General features: G+C 42.7%; 1 protein-coding gene across 2 annotated transcripts in view; it reads left to right on the top strand.

The window, feature by feature from the left end:
* LOC105475677 (Rap guanine nucleotide exchange factor 5) overlaps positions 1 to 15,332 on the top strand; it is a 242,049-nt gene that overhangs the window by 6,683 nt on the left and 220,034 nt on the right. The window contains exon 1 of one of the 2 annotated variants that reach the window (XM_071094929.1): positions 4,720 to 4,752. The exons of the other annotated variant lie outside the window; for it this stretch is intronic. Within the exon in view, the coding sequence (XP_070951030.1) occupies positions 4,735 to 4,752 (18 nt within the window). The 5' untranslated portion in view covers positions 4,720 to 4,734. Of the gene's footprint in view, positions 1 to 4,719; positions 4,753 to 15,332 lie in introns of those variants that run through there. 2 annotated transcript variants of the gene reach the window in all.

Here is a 15,332-nt window from a genome sequence, read left to right as displayed (position 1 = left end):
ACACAAACATTTTTGCTTTCGTATGCAATGTCGGATTCTATTTTTTAAAAGCACATGATATCCTAACATGTAGTGAGTATTTTAGATGATATCTAAATACTGGGACCATAACAAATAGGCTTCATTTCATACTTGCACTTTCTCTTAAATTGATGTGGCAGTAATTGGCAACTTGTATAGCTAACAATAGATGGAAAGGTAGGAAATAAGTCACTGGTAGTGACTTTGAGTACTTGTGATTTTTTTTGCCTCAATACTGCATAACAATCTTTGTTAGGAGCATAGATAATTCCAGTAATGATACATGATCTGGAAGTACTTTTTGAGAAATCATAAGATTTTATATAAAGGTAAAATAGTTAAAATCAAGGAGTTAATTTTTTGTGGCAAATCATTATTATGATAAATCATTCGTTAATGGAAAATCCGTAGATGCCACTGTGGCAGGTCTTCTTCAGATTGAAACCTCCATAGTCCCCTGAAGGAAGAGGTATGAGGAAATTACAATCCAGAGAGGTTAAAAGCCTTCCCATGGCTAACCATCTAGGAAACAGCAGAGAAAGAATGCAGCCCAGGACTACCTGATTGCAAAGACTATATAGCCTGTCTGCAATATCATGTTGTCTAAAACTTTGAAAGGATAACAACATACGGTGTATTGAAACAAATTAGATGCGGGAAACATTTCAAGTCTTAGTGCAAAGTACAGCTCATTCTCTTTCCACTGTCTTCAGTAATGGCTTCCAGGATCAGTCATTTATTTATTTTTATTGATACATATTTTCAGGGTACATGTGATAATTTGATACATAAATATAATCAAGGGTAATTGGGATATTCATCACCTTAAATATTTATCTTTTCTTTAGGAACATTCAAATTATTCTCTTGAAGCTACTTTGAAATGAAATGCACAATAAATTAATGTTAAATTATAGTCACCCTATTTTTTTTTTTTTGGTTGGAGTCTTACTCTGTCACCCTGGTTGGCATGTATTGGTGGGATCTCAGCTCACTGCAACCTCTACCTCTTGGGTTCAAGCGATTCTCCTGCCTCAGCCTCCTGAGTAGCTGGGATTACAGGCATCCACTACCATGCCTGGCTAATTTTTGTATTTTTAGTAGAGATGGGGTTTCACCACGCTGGCCAGGCTGGTGTTGAACTCCTGACCTCAAGTGGTCCGCCTACCTCAGCCGCCCAAAGTGCTGGAATTACAGGTGTGAGCTACTGCTCTTGGCCCCTACTGATCTGTGGAACACTGGGTCTTATTACCTTTTTTTTTTTTTTGAGGCAGAGTCTTGCTCTTTCACACAACGTGGAGTACAGTGGCACCATCTTGGCTAAGGTCACCGAGTAAGAGAAGGAGCCAGATTTGAACCCAAGAAGTCTGACTCCATAGTATACAGTCTAACACTTCTTCTGCATCCTCTCTCTAAATAAGATAATTAATGTATGTTCTTGATTAGAGTCTCTTTTTTTCATTTTGACACTTTCAAAATTGAGATGTATCTTATGGTTGCTGTGATCATTTGAAGAAGTACTTACTGTTTTGTTCCCTATAAAGCTATTATTAAACTGATGGCATATCTTAAAATTATTGGTGTCCTTGAATAAAGGAACTATGGTAAACCATGTTTTTATTTTAAAAATATAGCTACATAGTTTATAGAAATATCATAGTAAATCACAGCTTTAACATGGTGTATACAAACAATACCAATATATTTATGAAGTGTGAAAAATGTAAATTAAGATTATATTAACAATCTATATGAACACATATTGCTTAGGTAATGATTTAAATGTCAGAAGAGAATAAATTTAATTTTTTTCCTACAAAAAGCATTAATAGCCTTAGAGTAATGTTGAAGGTGGAAGAAACCAAAATTCTAAGTGGGGGACTGTTAAAATATATATGTATGTGTGTTTATGTGTGTGTCTGTGTGTGTGTATAAATAATTATCTGATTTCTTAGGAAAGCAAAATTTAAAAGTTAAACTTTCCATATATATTTCCTAAAACTGAGAACCATGAATATAACTAAATGACATTAGATTTAGACATGCCTTTTAGTCACTGTAATTTGTATAGTGAGTTGGCAGATCTTACCTTCTGTGACTCAGTTAATCTGTTTTTTATTCATCTGCTTTGTTCATGGGACATTGACTTCTTGCTTATTAAAATTCTTTTCATTTTGTACTGTTTGTGTTATCTGTAGAGAAAATATCATTCAAGATTTCTAACAAGACAAAACAAATCTTTACTAAAGTTACAATTCTGAAAACCAGGGTTTTCACATTCTAGTTGGTTGTCTTCCTGTATTTTTTCCCAACTGGTCTAGCAACTTAAACTCGGTCCATTGGTGGTTTTGTTGTTCAGTTGAATTTGATCTTGTCAAATCATTTACCTGCAGCTGTTATGAGGTGTACATGCAAATACTTGTGATTGCCTAACACTTAGGACTTTGGTGCTGACGGTAAATTTATTTTACTCTCTTGTTACTGTTGAGGGAAGTGAACAGCTTACCACTTCTGCTTGCTCTGACACTCTAAATGTTGACTGTAATGAACAAACACTGCAAATGGTTGACTCATTATATTGTGCTGTGAATTTGTACATAGGTATGAAATCTTTGCAAAAAAAATTTTTTTAAGTTGAGAAGAAGATATAATAATAACTTTTGGAGATTAGGGGAAGTATCATCCCTCTTTCAATCTATTAAAATGCAATTTGGCTGTGGTGTAACAGAACATTTTAAAAAATGAATTTGCCACTTAAGGGCTGCGTGACCTGGAGTAAATCAGATAACCCCTGTGAGTCTGTGTCTCTAAAATGGAATACCAGTATTCTATCGTGGGAACCAATGGTGGGACAGGGAACCAGGTTTTATTTCTTGTTCTTTGTCTGGCCAAGGTCCAAGCAGTGTTCTGTGTTGAGATGACAACTCAACCAGTAGGACACTTTGGGGTGAATCTTAGACAAATGGAAAGATGGGTCTTTAATATTAACCACATCTCTTTAGTTGGAGAGGGAGAAGTTAATGCATTAGCAGAGGGAGCATTTGAAAATGGGAAAGGGATCTAATTAAATCAAGAATCTGTCATATCAAAGAAGTAAAAAGAACACATCTATAAATCTGTTTCTAGAAGATTAAATGGTTTGTTTGGCCATAAACAGAATTCTGGGAGAGGTGTCAGAAGAGTACTTAGTGGCAGCAACACTATGTGTCTGTCAGAGATCTTACCAGGTGGATTTCTCTTCTTTTGGATAATGTTTAAGCATTCAAATTTCCCACTGCTCTTGGCACATAGCTCTCTCTTAAAAAAAAAAAAAAAAAAGCTGCCTAGACATATTGTAATCTACCTTGAATATCTCAAATGGAGCTAGAGCTTAGAAAAGCCCATCTGTATTTGCGTGTTCACTCTGTCGTGATTTATATAATGCTTTACCTTCACAAAGCGCTTTCACGTGCATTCTTATTTTACTCTTTTCATAACTGGAATAAAGTCTTTTTTTTCTTTTATAGACTGAAAAGCAGGTTCCGAACTTTTCTATATGCTGCAGCCTCACCGTCCGTGAAGCACAGGCAGTGCCCACCTAGTTATGTAGAGGATGCTCAGTCAGCATGAGCTGCTGCTGTTGTCATTGCTCTCATCATCAGTGCCTGAAATTACAGATCTGAGGGATTCCAGGGTCAGTCTCTCTGAGGAGCTGAAAGAGATCTTCCTGGTTATATTGGTAGAAATTAAGTAAGAAAACTGAAGCTCCACAATTGGATCCTGCTGAAGGTCATCGTGAGGAAGTTGAGTCAGAAGCCCCTTAGTCTGGGCTTCTCAGTCCAGGGTCTCTGAGAGGTTAGCCTCAGGTCGCGGTGAAGGGTGGGACTAAAGCAGAGCTTCTCAAACTGGAGCCTGCATCAGAATCCCTGGAGGGCTTGTTAAAACACATATTCCAGGGCCTCGGCCTTAGAGACTTTGATTCAACAGCTCATGGACAGGGCCCAATCATCTGCATTTTTATCAAGTTTCAGGGTATGCTGTTGCTGCATCCACAGACTGCACTTCGTAGCACTGGACTAGAAGGCCTCAAAAGTTCGGTGACCTTCTTCAGAACATTGCCTAGGTCAGGAGTCTGCCTGGCTGTTTACCACCTCCATGATGAAGTCCAGACCCAAATAGAGGACTCTGACTACAAAAACTTTATTGAATGAATAATTTTGAAACTCCCCCTTGGTGGTTTCTACAGAATAACTAGCTGTTTAAAAAAAGAAAAAAGGGAGGAGGATTTGGAGGATCATCGCCCACGGCAGCTATGCTGGTTATTCTGTCCATCTTGAGTCCTCTTTGCCCTTCCCTGTTCTAGTCTGCACGGTGGAGGCTGCCTTTAAGGACATTCATCGTCAGGACTCTGTTGCCCTCTGGCTTAGGTTTGGGTTCAGTCAGTGGGAGGCCAGGAAGAGCAAGAGGCCATGAGTATCTATTCTTCTTGCTTGCTCTCTTTTTCTCTGTGGTGCTTGCAGTGTCTGTGACCACCTATAATGGCAGCTGCCCCTGGGCAGTCCCTCCTCAATTGTGTCAGCTCTCTGAGTACAGTACAGCTGTGTCTCCCCTTGGCCGCCAGGCCTTGGACTGTTCAAGGCTTGTCATGACTAGTCCCTTTGTGCTGTAGCATCTCCTCGGGCCTCTGAACTTTGCCCACACATCTTTGATAGGCTCTTTTCTAGACGACCCTTGATGGATGGAGGAGCCCAGGTAAGAGCCATGCTAGAAAATGTGACAGTGGGAGGTGTAGCCATGGTGAGAAGAAACCCATGAACAGAATGGACACTGGCAAGGATGATGGCAAGGCAGAGGATGATGGCAAGCCAATCGCTCTTTGGGTGGAGGATAGAGGGAGAGGCAAGGGAAGGCCTGGCCTTGAAAGTGCTGCTGGGCTTTGCCATAGAGGGTCCTGAGGAGTCCCTGGACCTCTGGTTAGAAGCTAGGACTACGTGAATGTGAATCAAGTGCTATTTCTGTGCATAAACCTGGGTGGCTAGGGTTTGGAATTGGAGAAGCTGTTATATGAGGAATTGGCATTCCTTCTCTGCAATTGCCTAGCAATGTTTTTACTGCCCTTGCTTTTTTCTCCCAGACACCCTCAGCATTGTCAGCTTATACACAAGAATTATAAAACCTTTATGTGGGACTTTGATCTTGCTAAATTTTGTCACCGTATATTGAACATGTTCTGAAATGCCTGCCAAAACTACATTCATGGAGTAACAAATGGTTTAATAGAATAATTACACCTTTGGTTCCTTTGCCCATAGGTTACAGCAATGGGCGTGTTGGTGAGATAAAACACATTTTTCGTGGTTTGGGGGGTCAACCAGATCATCTTCCACAGTAACCTCACCATGAAACAGGACTACCACACATATTCATACCAATTCTGTGTGTTTATTAGTTCTTTCATATTGAAATGTCATGCTAGGTTGAAACTATTTCAGAGCTTTTATAAATAATATCGGGGTGGTAAAGTTTGGGTACCAACATCTGAATACCTTGTCTTAATAAGTGAAATATGTAAAGACAAAACAAGCCCCCAATCTCAAATTTTCTGTTGTTACAATTCTTTAGGTAGAAGAAGAGTTCTCTATGAGGAAAAATCAACCCTGGAATTTTTTCCCTCTCTTTCTGGGTAATGTGGTTTGGCTGTGTCCCTACCCAGATCTTGTCTTGAATTACCATGTGTTGTAGGAGGAACCTGGTGGGAGGTAACCGAATCATGGGGGCAGATCTTTCCTGTGCTGTTCTTGTGATAGTGAATAAGTCTCATGAGATCTGATGGTTTTAAAAAGAGGAGTTTCCCTGCAGAAGCTCTTTTCCCTTGTCTACCACTATGTGAGACATGCATTTCACCTTCCTCCATAATTGTGAGGCTTCTCCAGCCACGTGGACTGTAAGTCCATTAAACTTCTTTCTTTTGTAAATTGCCCAGTCCAGGGTAGGTCTTTATCAGCAGCGTGAAAACAAACTAATACAGTAAATTGGTACCAGGAGAGTGGGGCACTACTGAAAAGATACCTGAAAATGTGGAAGTGACTTTGGAACTGGGTAACAGGCAGAGGTTAGAACAGTTTGCAGGGCTCAGAAGAAGACAGGAAAATGTGGGAAAGTTTGGAACTTCCTAGAGACTTGTTGAATGGCTTTGTCTAAGATGCTTGTGATATGGATGATAAAGTCCAGGCTGACGTGGTCTCAGATGGAGATGAGGAATGTGTTGGGAACTGGAGCAAAGGTGACTCTTGTTATGTTTTAGCAAAGAGACTGGTGGCATTTTACCCCTGTCCTAGAGATTTGTGGAACTTGGAACTTGAGAGAGATGATTTAAGAGTATCTGGCAGACGAAATTTCTAAGCAGCAAAGCATTCAAGAGGTGACTTGGGTGGTGTTGAAGGCATTCAGTTTTATAAGTGAAGGGGAGCATAAAAGTTTGGAAAATTTGCAGCCTGACAATGTGATAGAAACGAAAATCCCATTTTCTAAGGAGAAATTCAAGCTAGCTGCAGAAATTTGCGTAAGTAATGAGGAGCCTAATGTTAATCCCCAAGACAATGGGAAAAATGTCTCCAGGACACAGAAAAAGGTCCAGGGTGTCAGAGACCTTTGCTGCAGTCCCTCCCATCACAGGCCCAGAGGCCTAGGAGGAAACCATGGTTTCATGGGCTGGGCCCAGGGTCCATGTGCTGTTTGCAGCCTAGGGAACTTGGTGCCCTGTGTCCCAGCTGCTTCAGCCATGGCTGAAAGGGGCCAACATAGAGCTCAGGTTTTGGCTTCAGAGGGTGGAAGCTCCAAGCCTTGGCAGCTTCCACGTTGTGTTGAGTCTGTGAGTGCAGAGAAGTCAAGAATTGGGGTTTGGGAACCTCTGTCTAGATTTCAGAAGATGTATGGAAATGTCTGGATGCCCAGGCAGAGTTTTGCTGCAGGAGCAGGGCCCTCATGGAGAACCTCTGCTAGGGCAGTGTGGGAGGGAAATGTGGGGTGGGACCACCCAAACAGAGTCTCTGCTGGGGCACCACCTAGTGGAGCTGTGAGAAGAAGGCCGCTGTCCTCCAGACCCCAGAATGGCAGATCCACTGACAGCTTACACTGTGCCCCTGGAAAAGCCATAGACATTCAACACAGCCCGTGAAAGTAGCCAGGAGGGGAATATACCCTGCAAAGCCACAGGGGTGGAGCTGCCCAAGGTTGTGGGAGCCCTGTCTTGCATCAGCATGAACTGGATCTGAGACATGGAGTCAAAAGAGATTTTGGAGCTTTAAGATTTGACAGCCCTGCTGGATTTTGGACTTACACGGGGCCTGTAGCCCCTTTGTTTTGGCCAATTTCTCCCATTTGGAATGGCTGTATTTACTCAATGCCTGCACCCCTATTGTATTTAGGAAGTAACTAACTTGCTTTTGATTTTACAGGCTCATAGGCAGAAGGGACTTGCCTTGTCTCAAATGAGATTTTGGACTGTGGACTTTTGAGTTAATACTGAAATGAGCTAAGATTTTGGGGAACTATTGGAAAGGAAGGATTTGTTTTGAAATGTGAGGACATGAGATTTGGGAGGGACCGGGTGGAATGATATGGTTTGGCTGTGTCCCCACCCAAATCTCATCTTGAATTCTCATGTGTTGTGGGAGGTAATTGAATCATAGGGGCAGGTCTTTCCTGTGCTGTTCTCGTGATAGTGAATAAGTCTCATGAGATCTGATGGTTTTAAAAAGGGGAGTTTCCCTGCACAAGCTCTTTTCTCTTGTCTGCTGCCATGTGAGATGTGCCTTTTACCTTGGGCCATGATTGTGAGGCCTTCCCAGCCACATGGAACAAGTCCATTAAACCAATTTCTTTTGTAAATTGCCCAGTCCTGGGTATGTCTTTATCAGCAGTGTGAAAACGGAGTAATACACTGAGTTTCCTTATATTTTTATGTCAGAAAACATGGATATGTGAGGGAATCAAGGGATGACCTCATGCATCTGAGGCAATCATGATAAGTCACCTCGTGTTACTCAGTGTGGCACGAGTTCAAGTGTATGAATTCTTTGGTTTTGCTCCATTTTCTCTTCTTTCTGGTCACTTCTCCAATAAAGCTGTGTTGCTGGGTACCTAGAGAAGACAAGCAAATGGAAGCCCAGAGGACAGGAGCCCAAACCTTCCAGGAAGGAGGTAGAGCTTTCCTAGTTGAAGGCTTCCAGGAAGTGGCCATGCCTGTGCATCACCTCTTAGTGGGAACAGACCAGAGGGAAGAGGAGAGGGGTTCTAGTACAAATGACCCTGGTAAGAGAATCCAAGCCCTGGTCAGGGAACAAGGAGGAGCTCAGTGTGGAGGAGGGGCTGTGGGGGCTGGGGACCCCCGACACGCAGGAATCCCTTTTCCAGCCTCAGACCCTGGGCCAAGGATGGTCCCGCCAATCCACTTTGTTTTCACCTCCAGATTAGAGCGAATGTTCTCCCTATCCCTCTAGCTGGGAAAGGAGTTTTTCCTGTTCAGAGACTCAGGTCCACTTTCTGTGCTTACCATCTCCTTCTCTGGTTTGGCCTTCAGAAGTCTCTGATCAGCCTTCTTCCTGGTTTGTGAAGATTCGTCTCCTTCCTTCCCCTTGGATGAGCTATCCATCTTTACTTTGGGTTAGGTTTCCTTTGGCTTTGTGGTTCCTGTTGTCTTGTTCTCCTCTCCTGAGCTTTTTTCCTGCAGGCTTCTCTGGTGGGCTGTTTTCCCAGCCTCTCTTCTCTGAATCAGCTCAGCCGCTTGTTTGTTGTCATTGTTTCCCAGCACAGCACTCCTGTTTCTTCATCCTGGCACCAAACCATCAGTTTGCCTGGCCCCAGCTGAGGGCTCCGTTTAGAATAGGAGAGGGTGCTTGATGCCCTTTTCAGGAGTTTGGATGATTGAAGCACACCTCTGCATGTTAAAACCGTCAGAGAAGCCCTCGCCTCACCCAGTCTATGAGTTTTTTTTAGAATATTTAAGTTCTCACATTCCCCACTTAAGGGGAACTGTTGCAAAGGCTTGAGTAACCATCCACCTGGTCTGCTTTAGGGAGTGGAGAGTTACAAAAGTGTTGATTGCTGATTAGCATGACATTTTCAAAACTACCTGCTTTAAATAGTGACCTCTGGCTTGGTCAAAGGATACATACGAGAAGGTATTGCTCAGGTGAGAAGTGAAATTGTGAATGTCAAAACCAGTTTCATTTTGTAATGACTGTAATAAATGTAGAAGCTTCTACTTAAACAATTGTAATAGCTCTGGGAATATAAGGCTAAACACAAGACAAAGGAAAGTGGATTAATGATTTTAATTGTTGCATGTACTGCAGGCAGCACCTGTTCCTCACATCCCAGACTGCCATCTGATGCAGTCACCCTCTTTTGCCTTTCCTGGTATCTTTTCTTCCTTCTAAAATCTGTATCATGCACTTACTCTCTGATGTGTCCATCAGGATAGTCTAGGTTTTGCTGCAATAACAAAACCCCACCAAAATCTTTGTAGTTTTAACACAACAGTTTATTTGTTTCTTACTGAAACATTTTGCATCCGGGTGCTCTCCAGGGGAGCTATCTTCTGTGTGGCAGTGTTACCGGCTGTGAATCTGTACAGGTCTTCAGCAACCTCAATTTTTGCCTCCTCAGAAGAAAGAATTCAACTGAGGGGCATAGGCAGAGTGAGAGACTGAAGCCAGTTTTAGAGCAGGAGTGAAGGTTTATTCAACAGTTGCGTCCTTTTTCCCCTGATTCTCCCTCTGGGGTGGAGCGTCTGCAGTTGCTTGCCAGTACTTGGGAGGAGCCGCATGCACAGTGTGTTTACTGAAGTTGTATGCATGCTCACTTGAGGCGTTCTTCCCTTACCAGTCGAGTGTTCCCATAAGGTCATACACCAGTTAAACTCTATTGTTTTGCCTCTTAGTGTGCATGCTTGAGCCCACTCACCCAGCTCCTGAGATCTTATCTGGAAGCTGCTGATCACCAGCTTCATTTTTTTTCTATGAATTGGTAGGCCGCCTTTCCCTGATGCTGGCTCTGATCAATAATTATTTTAGAGAGACAGTTAACAAACGCCTGACCCTCACCTGATGGTCTTCTGACATTCCTGGTGGTGCGGGGTGCCTCTTCTGCCCTGCTCACGTCTGACTAGCTACTAACTGTAACAGCAGCTCTGCGTGTATGTTTCCCTATCACCTTCTTCCTCCACAATGAATGCAGCATGTGGAGAAATAATGGAGAATTGCACATGGGCTTTTAAATACTCTGGCCAAGGTGACTTTTGCTGATATTTCATTGGTCTCAGTCATTTCCGGGGCCACCAAAGTGTCATCTTCCCAGGAGTCTTGAAGGATAAAAGAAGCACAAATGTTAGGAATGTCTACTTCAGCCATTAGACATTGAGAATACACAGATGACTAAAGGAATTATCCCAGTCCTTAGCTACTCAGAGTCCAGTGGGGAAGGTAAACATGTTGATTGCATTATGATTTAGTTTTATAAAATTTTGCCAATTTCAAAATATGTAGTATAACTACAATGTTAGAACAGAAAATAACAGAAAATACTTTGGGGAGTGCCAACGGGATAGAATCTACCTTTCTGAGTTTGGAATGAGAGCAAAACTTCAGTGTGGAGGTGATTTAAGAGCTGGGAGTTGTCTACCCACCAGGTTTAGAGCTACATTACCTTGGTAAGGTTGGTATCTGACTTATTTTATGTGCTGCATAACAGGTAAACTAATAATTTGGGTTGCAGCTCTAAGAATAGGCTTTACCTGGTCTTTGAGACCTCAAGGAATAAATGAAAGCAATCTGTCAGCAGTAGAATAGATCTGCTAGTTCAAATGAAATGCAGCAGGTAAGTATCCTTCTAATGAAGACTTGCTAAAAATACTTTTACTGAGCAATTATGCTACTGACAGTTCTTTGATCTCAAAGATTAAACTTGCTGCTACAGTATGAAAAGAACAAAGCCAAGTGCAAAATAACAATCAGGGTTAGTTATTAGGCAACAAAGGTTGCATATAGGTACTTTGATTTACCCAGAGATTTCGGACATATTTTACATTAGATGTAAATGTGAGTGGTGTGTTAACATTGCAAACAATGTGCTTTGTAAACAAAAGACAGCCTCTTCCTCAGATCTAAGAGCCATAGTATTGTCGTCTTGCTCTGCTGTACTTCCCACTGGCTTTGCCCATCATGCTGGACATGAAACCACCTTTGTAAAAATTGTAACAAAAAATTATGACAGTGAAAGAGATCTTACCTAACCAACTCTGTCTTGTCTTTAACCTCCAGACTTCCCTTGGTCATTCCTGGCCATGGGCGAAGCTAACTTTGGGAGAAATTTAGTTTATAGTTTAAATGATGATAGCTCTTCCCCAAACTAAACTGCCTTTATAAAACTAATAGAAGACCACAAGTGTAGGATTATGAGGGGGTCCTGAATTCTGCTAAGATGTAGGTATAGTTAACTAATTATCAGCCGTTTTGGAGGTCACAAGATTTGCAACTTCCTCAATTACTCCCATAAATAACATTACTATTGTAGAACCTAAGATTGGCCTTTTAAGATGTCTTTTAAAACTTTTGCATTTCTGATGACTTGATGGCCCCACTTGGACCCACAGTGCTTGGCAACTGGTCCTGTTATCCCCAGCCAGAAGCGGAGTCAGCACTAGAGCACCATTTTCCACATCTCTATGATTACGATTGCATCCCCAACCAAACCAGCAGCACCCGTGCCCTAGCCCCTGCCCACCAAACTATCTTGTAAAAGTGTAGCCTTTAAATTTTCAGGGAGGCTGGTTTGAGTGATAATAAAATTCAAGTCTCCCATTTAGCCAGCTCGACAGGTATTATACTCTTTCTGTATTGCAGTTCCCCTGTCTTGACAATTCGGCTCTATCTGGGCAGCAGGCAAGATGAACACGTTGGACAGTGACACCACCTCAAGGCCTGTTCACTTGTTTTCTCAGTCTGAAGCCCTTTCTGCAGATATCCATTCACCTCTCTGCTCAAAGGTTATTTTCTCTGTGAGCCTGTTGTAGGACTCTTTCCTTAGTTCAGCTAAAGATGGGGTCCTTGTCACACAGCCACGAAAACTTAGGCTCACAGACAGTTTGAAAGGTGAAGAGGGCAGGGTTTATTGGGTGAAAATGGAAACAAGGATCCTCTGCAAAGCCAGAGTTCTGCTTGTGCACTTCCCACCTGGCAGACTGAATCCCAGGTTCCACCCAGGAAGAGGAGGGGCTGGGCTCCTCCCTGCTGTAAATGGCATGAACTTCTGTGGCTCCATGCCAGTGCACACTCCTGCCAGTGCACAGGCTGGTTGGAGTTTCTCTGGGGACCCCTTCCCAGCTGGCTGGCTGAAGACCCGTTGGCCACTATACTTAAAATTGTAACATCAACCTCCTCTCCATGCTCTATTCCTCTACCACTGTCTTTATTTTGCTTAAGTTCAGTCATCTCCCAGTAAGGTATAGCCTGTTTGTGTACCACCAGAATAAAGGACTCTTCTTCATAATTAAGTAAATTTAATTTTATAAAAAAGCTTCCTACATTGCCCTTATTTGTAGTGTGCCTCACACGAGCATTTTGGAACCACTTCATGCAGTAGATACATGGTTTGGGGCAGAATAAAGGTGAGACTACATGTGGACATGATGTAACAGATGTAAGGTGGCAGTCACTGTCAGTTGACAAAAGCATTTCTTTAGAAAGATTGGTCTCTTTCTAAAGAGTGTGCAGAGTGGAGAAAGGAGAGGTTGAGGCAGGGAAGTCACTTAGGGATTGTTGCCCTGGTGATAGGGCTCGAGGGCCTGATCTAAGATGGAGGCATTGGGAATAAGAAGTCTGGGTGTTGCGAAGGAAGCGATGCTAGGATTCAGTAATTTGCTTTCTGTTTTTACAAAAAACTAAAAATCAACAAGAACACCAAAGAGGTTTCTGGTGTTGAGAGGACTAGAAGTCTGTCAGAAACATGACCAGAGGTTGTCTTTTCTATACAGAAAGTCTTTTAGATTCCCAAGATTCTTATTTAAGAAATTATGAGTATGGTTGTTTGCATGTTTGTATGAAAAGTTGTTTCTGTTATGTAAGTTACCTTATGTGACAGAGAAGGAAAGGAGTTGCTTTTTAAATGACTAAATGGCAGTATTTGCCTCTAGGACAGTTTTGGAAGTTTCGTGTGTGTGTGTGTGTGTGTGTGTGTGTGTGTGTGTGTGTGTGTGTGTGTTTTGTTGTTGTTTTTGTTTTTATTTGTTTCTTGTTTTGGTTCAGGGAAGGAGAACTAGATGGCAGTCTGACCATTCTGTGTGTCCCCCCACCCCACAGTTGATACGGCTTTGTGGCCTCCAGGAAAATGGAAGTAGATGCCCCACCCACCCCACCTTGTCCTCAGGCTGCATCTGCCCAGTGCCAGGTTTCCACCCTCATTGCCCAGTCAGCATGGTGCCAGTTGTCCTCGAGCCCAGCCTTGGGGTAGGTGTGGGAAGATGAGGTAGAAGATAGCTCTTGTGGGAAGAGAAGGAACTGACAGGATATAAAGGAGACAGTTTGCTTCCTTTATCTACCTCTGCCTGTCCCAGTTCTTAAATTTCTACGTGTGCAAAGTCCAGGGAATTGTGGCTTAAAGATACTCATAGCTGCTTGTCAAAGTAGACTCTGGTAGAAAACTGTGAACTTGTGTAGCTGATCACATGAAATCCACTTGCCTCATTGAAACTGAGAAGAATTATGAGCACCACTGTTTCTTGCTTTCATAAATTTTGCAAGTGCTCTTGATTCCCACCACGTAAGGTGAGGATTTGGCTCGTTTATAAACATGCATGCCCCGCCTATCCTCACCCATTGCCCCCTCTCAGGTAATTGACTTGCTGTTGGGACAGGATGCAGTGGAGGCTTTTATGTTCACATAACACTCTTCTGTGTAACTGGATTTGGGACTGAATCAGTCAGGGGTCCTAATTGCAAACAAGAGACCAACTCTGAAATTACTGGAAGGATGTTGCGATGCAGATTGGCTTGCAGAATTATTGGAAGGCTGGAGGGGTAGGCTTCAAATGGAGCAGGAACCAAGAGCATGCTTCAGAGAAGGACAGGAAGAATGTAGAGATAACGAATATAAAAGCTGGATCCAGCTAGCCAGGCTTTCCCTGACCCTCACCTCCTGAATGACTGGGGGCAAGTGACTTAACCTCTCTGTGTTTCCAAAGATAGTTATGAAAAATAAATGCATTAATATTTATAAAAAGTGCTTAGAATAGTGAGTGGAAAATAATAAGCAGTACATCAGTGGTTGGTAAATACATATTGCTAAGTGATCTTATATGTATACATATGTATGTTGGCAGTGCTGCTAAATAAATGCCAGGCTGCTGTTCAGGATGCAGGTGTTCCTTCTATGCCACAATCTCTTCTTTGCTTGCCTTAGCTTTTCCCTTATCAGAAATTGCCAGTCTTTGTTCAAGGACTTTGTTTCAGTTCTTCATGGTTCCCTCAGAAACATTGATTCCGGAACATGATTAACAACAGAGGATATGTAAAGGCCTCATTGTCTACATTTTGGGCTTTAGTTTTACACTGCTGCTCTTAGGAACAGTGTATTCATTTTTTTTTTCTGCCACCTTGTGTTTGTGTGTTTTTAATACTATGTTTTTATGATCATTTTTAACACTTCTCTCTTTCCTCCTGTTTTGTTAAATGAGAAAAAGCCAAGATGGAAACTCTTGTAGTAGACAAACCCCTCTGTCAGGTCCACGACTAACCCAAATGTCATGCTCACGTTCAGGTTCAGGCCCATGCTGAGGTCCGTGGGGGGTGGGTGGATGGGCAATAGCTGAAAGAACACGCGGGGCACCGTAAGCAGGTGAAATGTAGTTTTATTCAGCAGCTCTCTCATTAGCAGCTCTCTTAACACTGTCCGCTCTGTCTCGGCCGCTTGAGCCAGCCGCTGCCATGCACAACTGCACAGCCGACTCTCCTTTGCCTTCAGGGTCAGTAGCTTAACTCTTTCTCGGGGCATGAACACGAGCCATGTCAAGCCATGCCATGCCCTGGCTCCCCTCTGTCCGTCTGCAAGACGGACAGCTCTGGTACTCTTTCTTTCTCTGGGTGCCAGCACAAGAGCACCGATACAGCACCAGCAGGGCAGTTATACCTTTTCCAAACAATAGTGGCTCCAAGACAAATACGAGCTTACACAAACAGGTTATATAACAAGTGGAAGTGTGTGCCTGTGCACCAATCCCACCAAGTCATGCAGGCCTGGATGTGTGCCTCGGCCTATTCCTTGACCAAAGCACATCC

This window comes from Macaca nemestrina, chromosome 4 (assembly GCF_043159975.1).
Source record: "Macaca nemestrina isolate mMacNem1 chromosome 4, mMacNem.hap1, whole genome shotgun sequence".
NCBI classification, from domain to species: domain Eukaryota; kingdom Metazoa; phylum Chordata; class Mammalia; order Primates; family Cercopithecidae; genus Macaca; species Macaca nemestrina.
The sequence above is the reverse complement of the archived record's forward strand: the minus strand, read 5'-3'. Positions and strand labels throughout refer to the sequence as shown.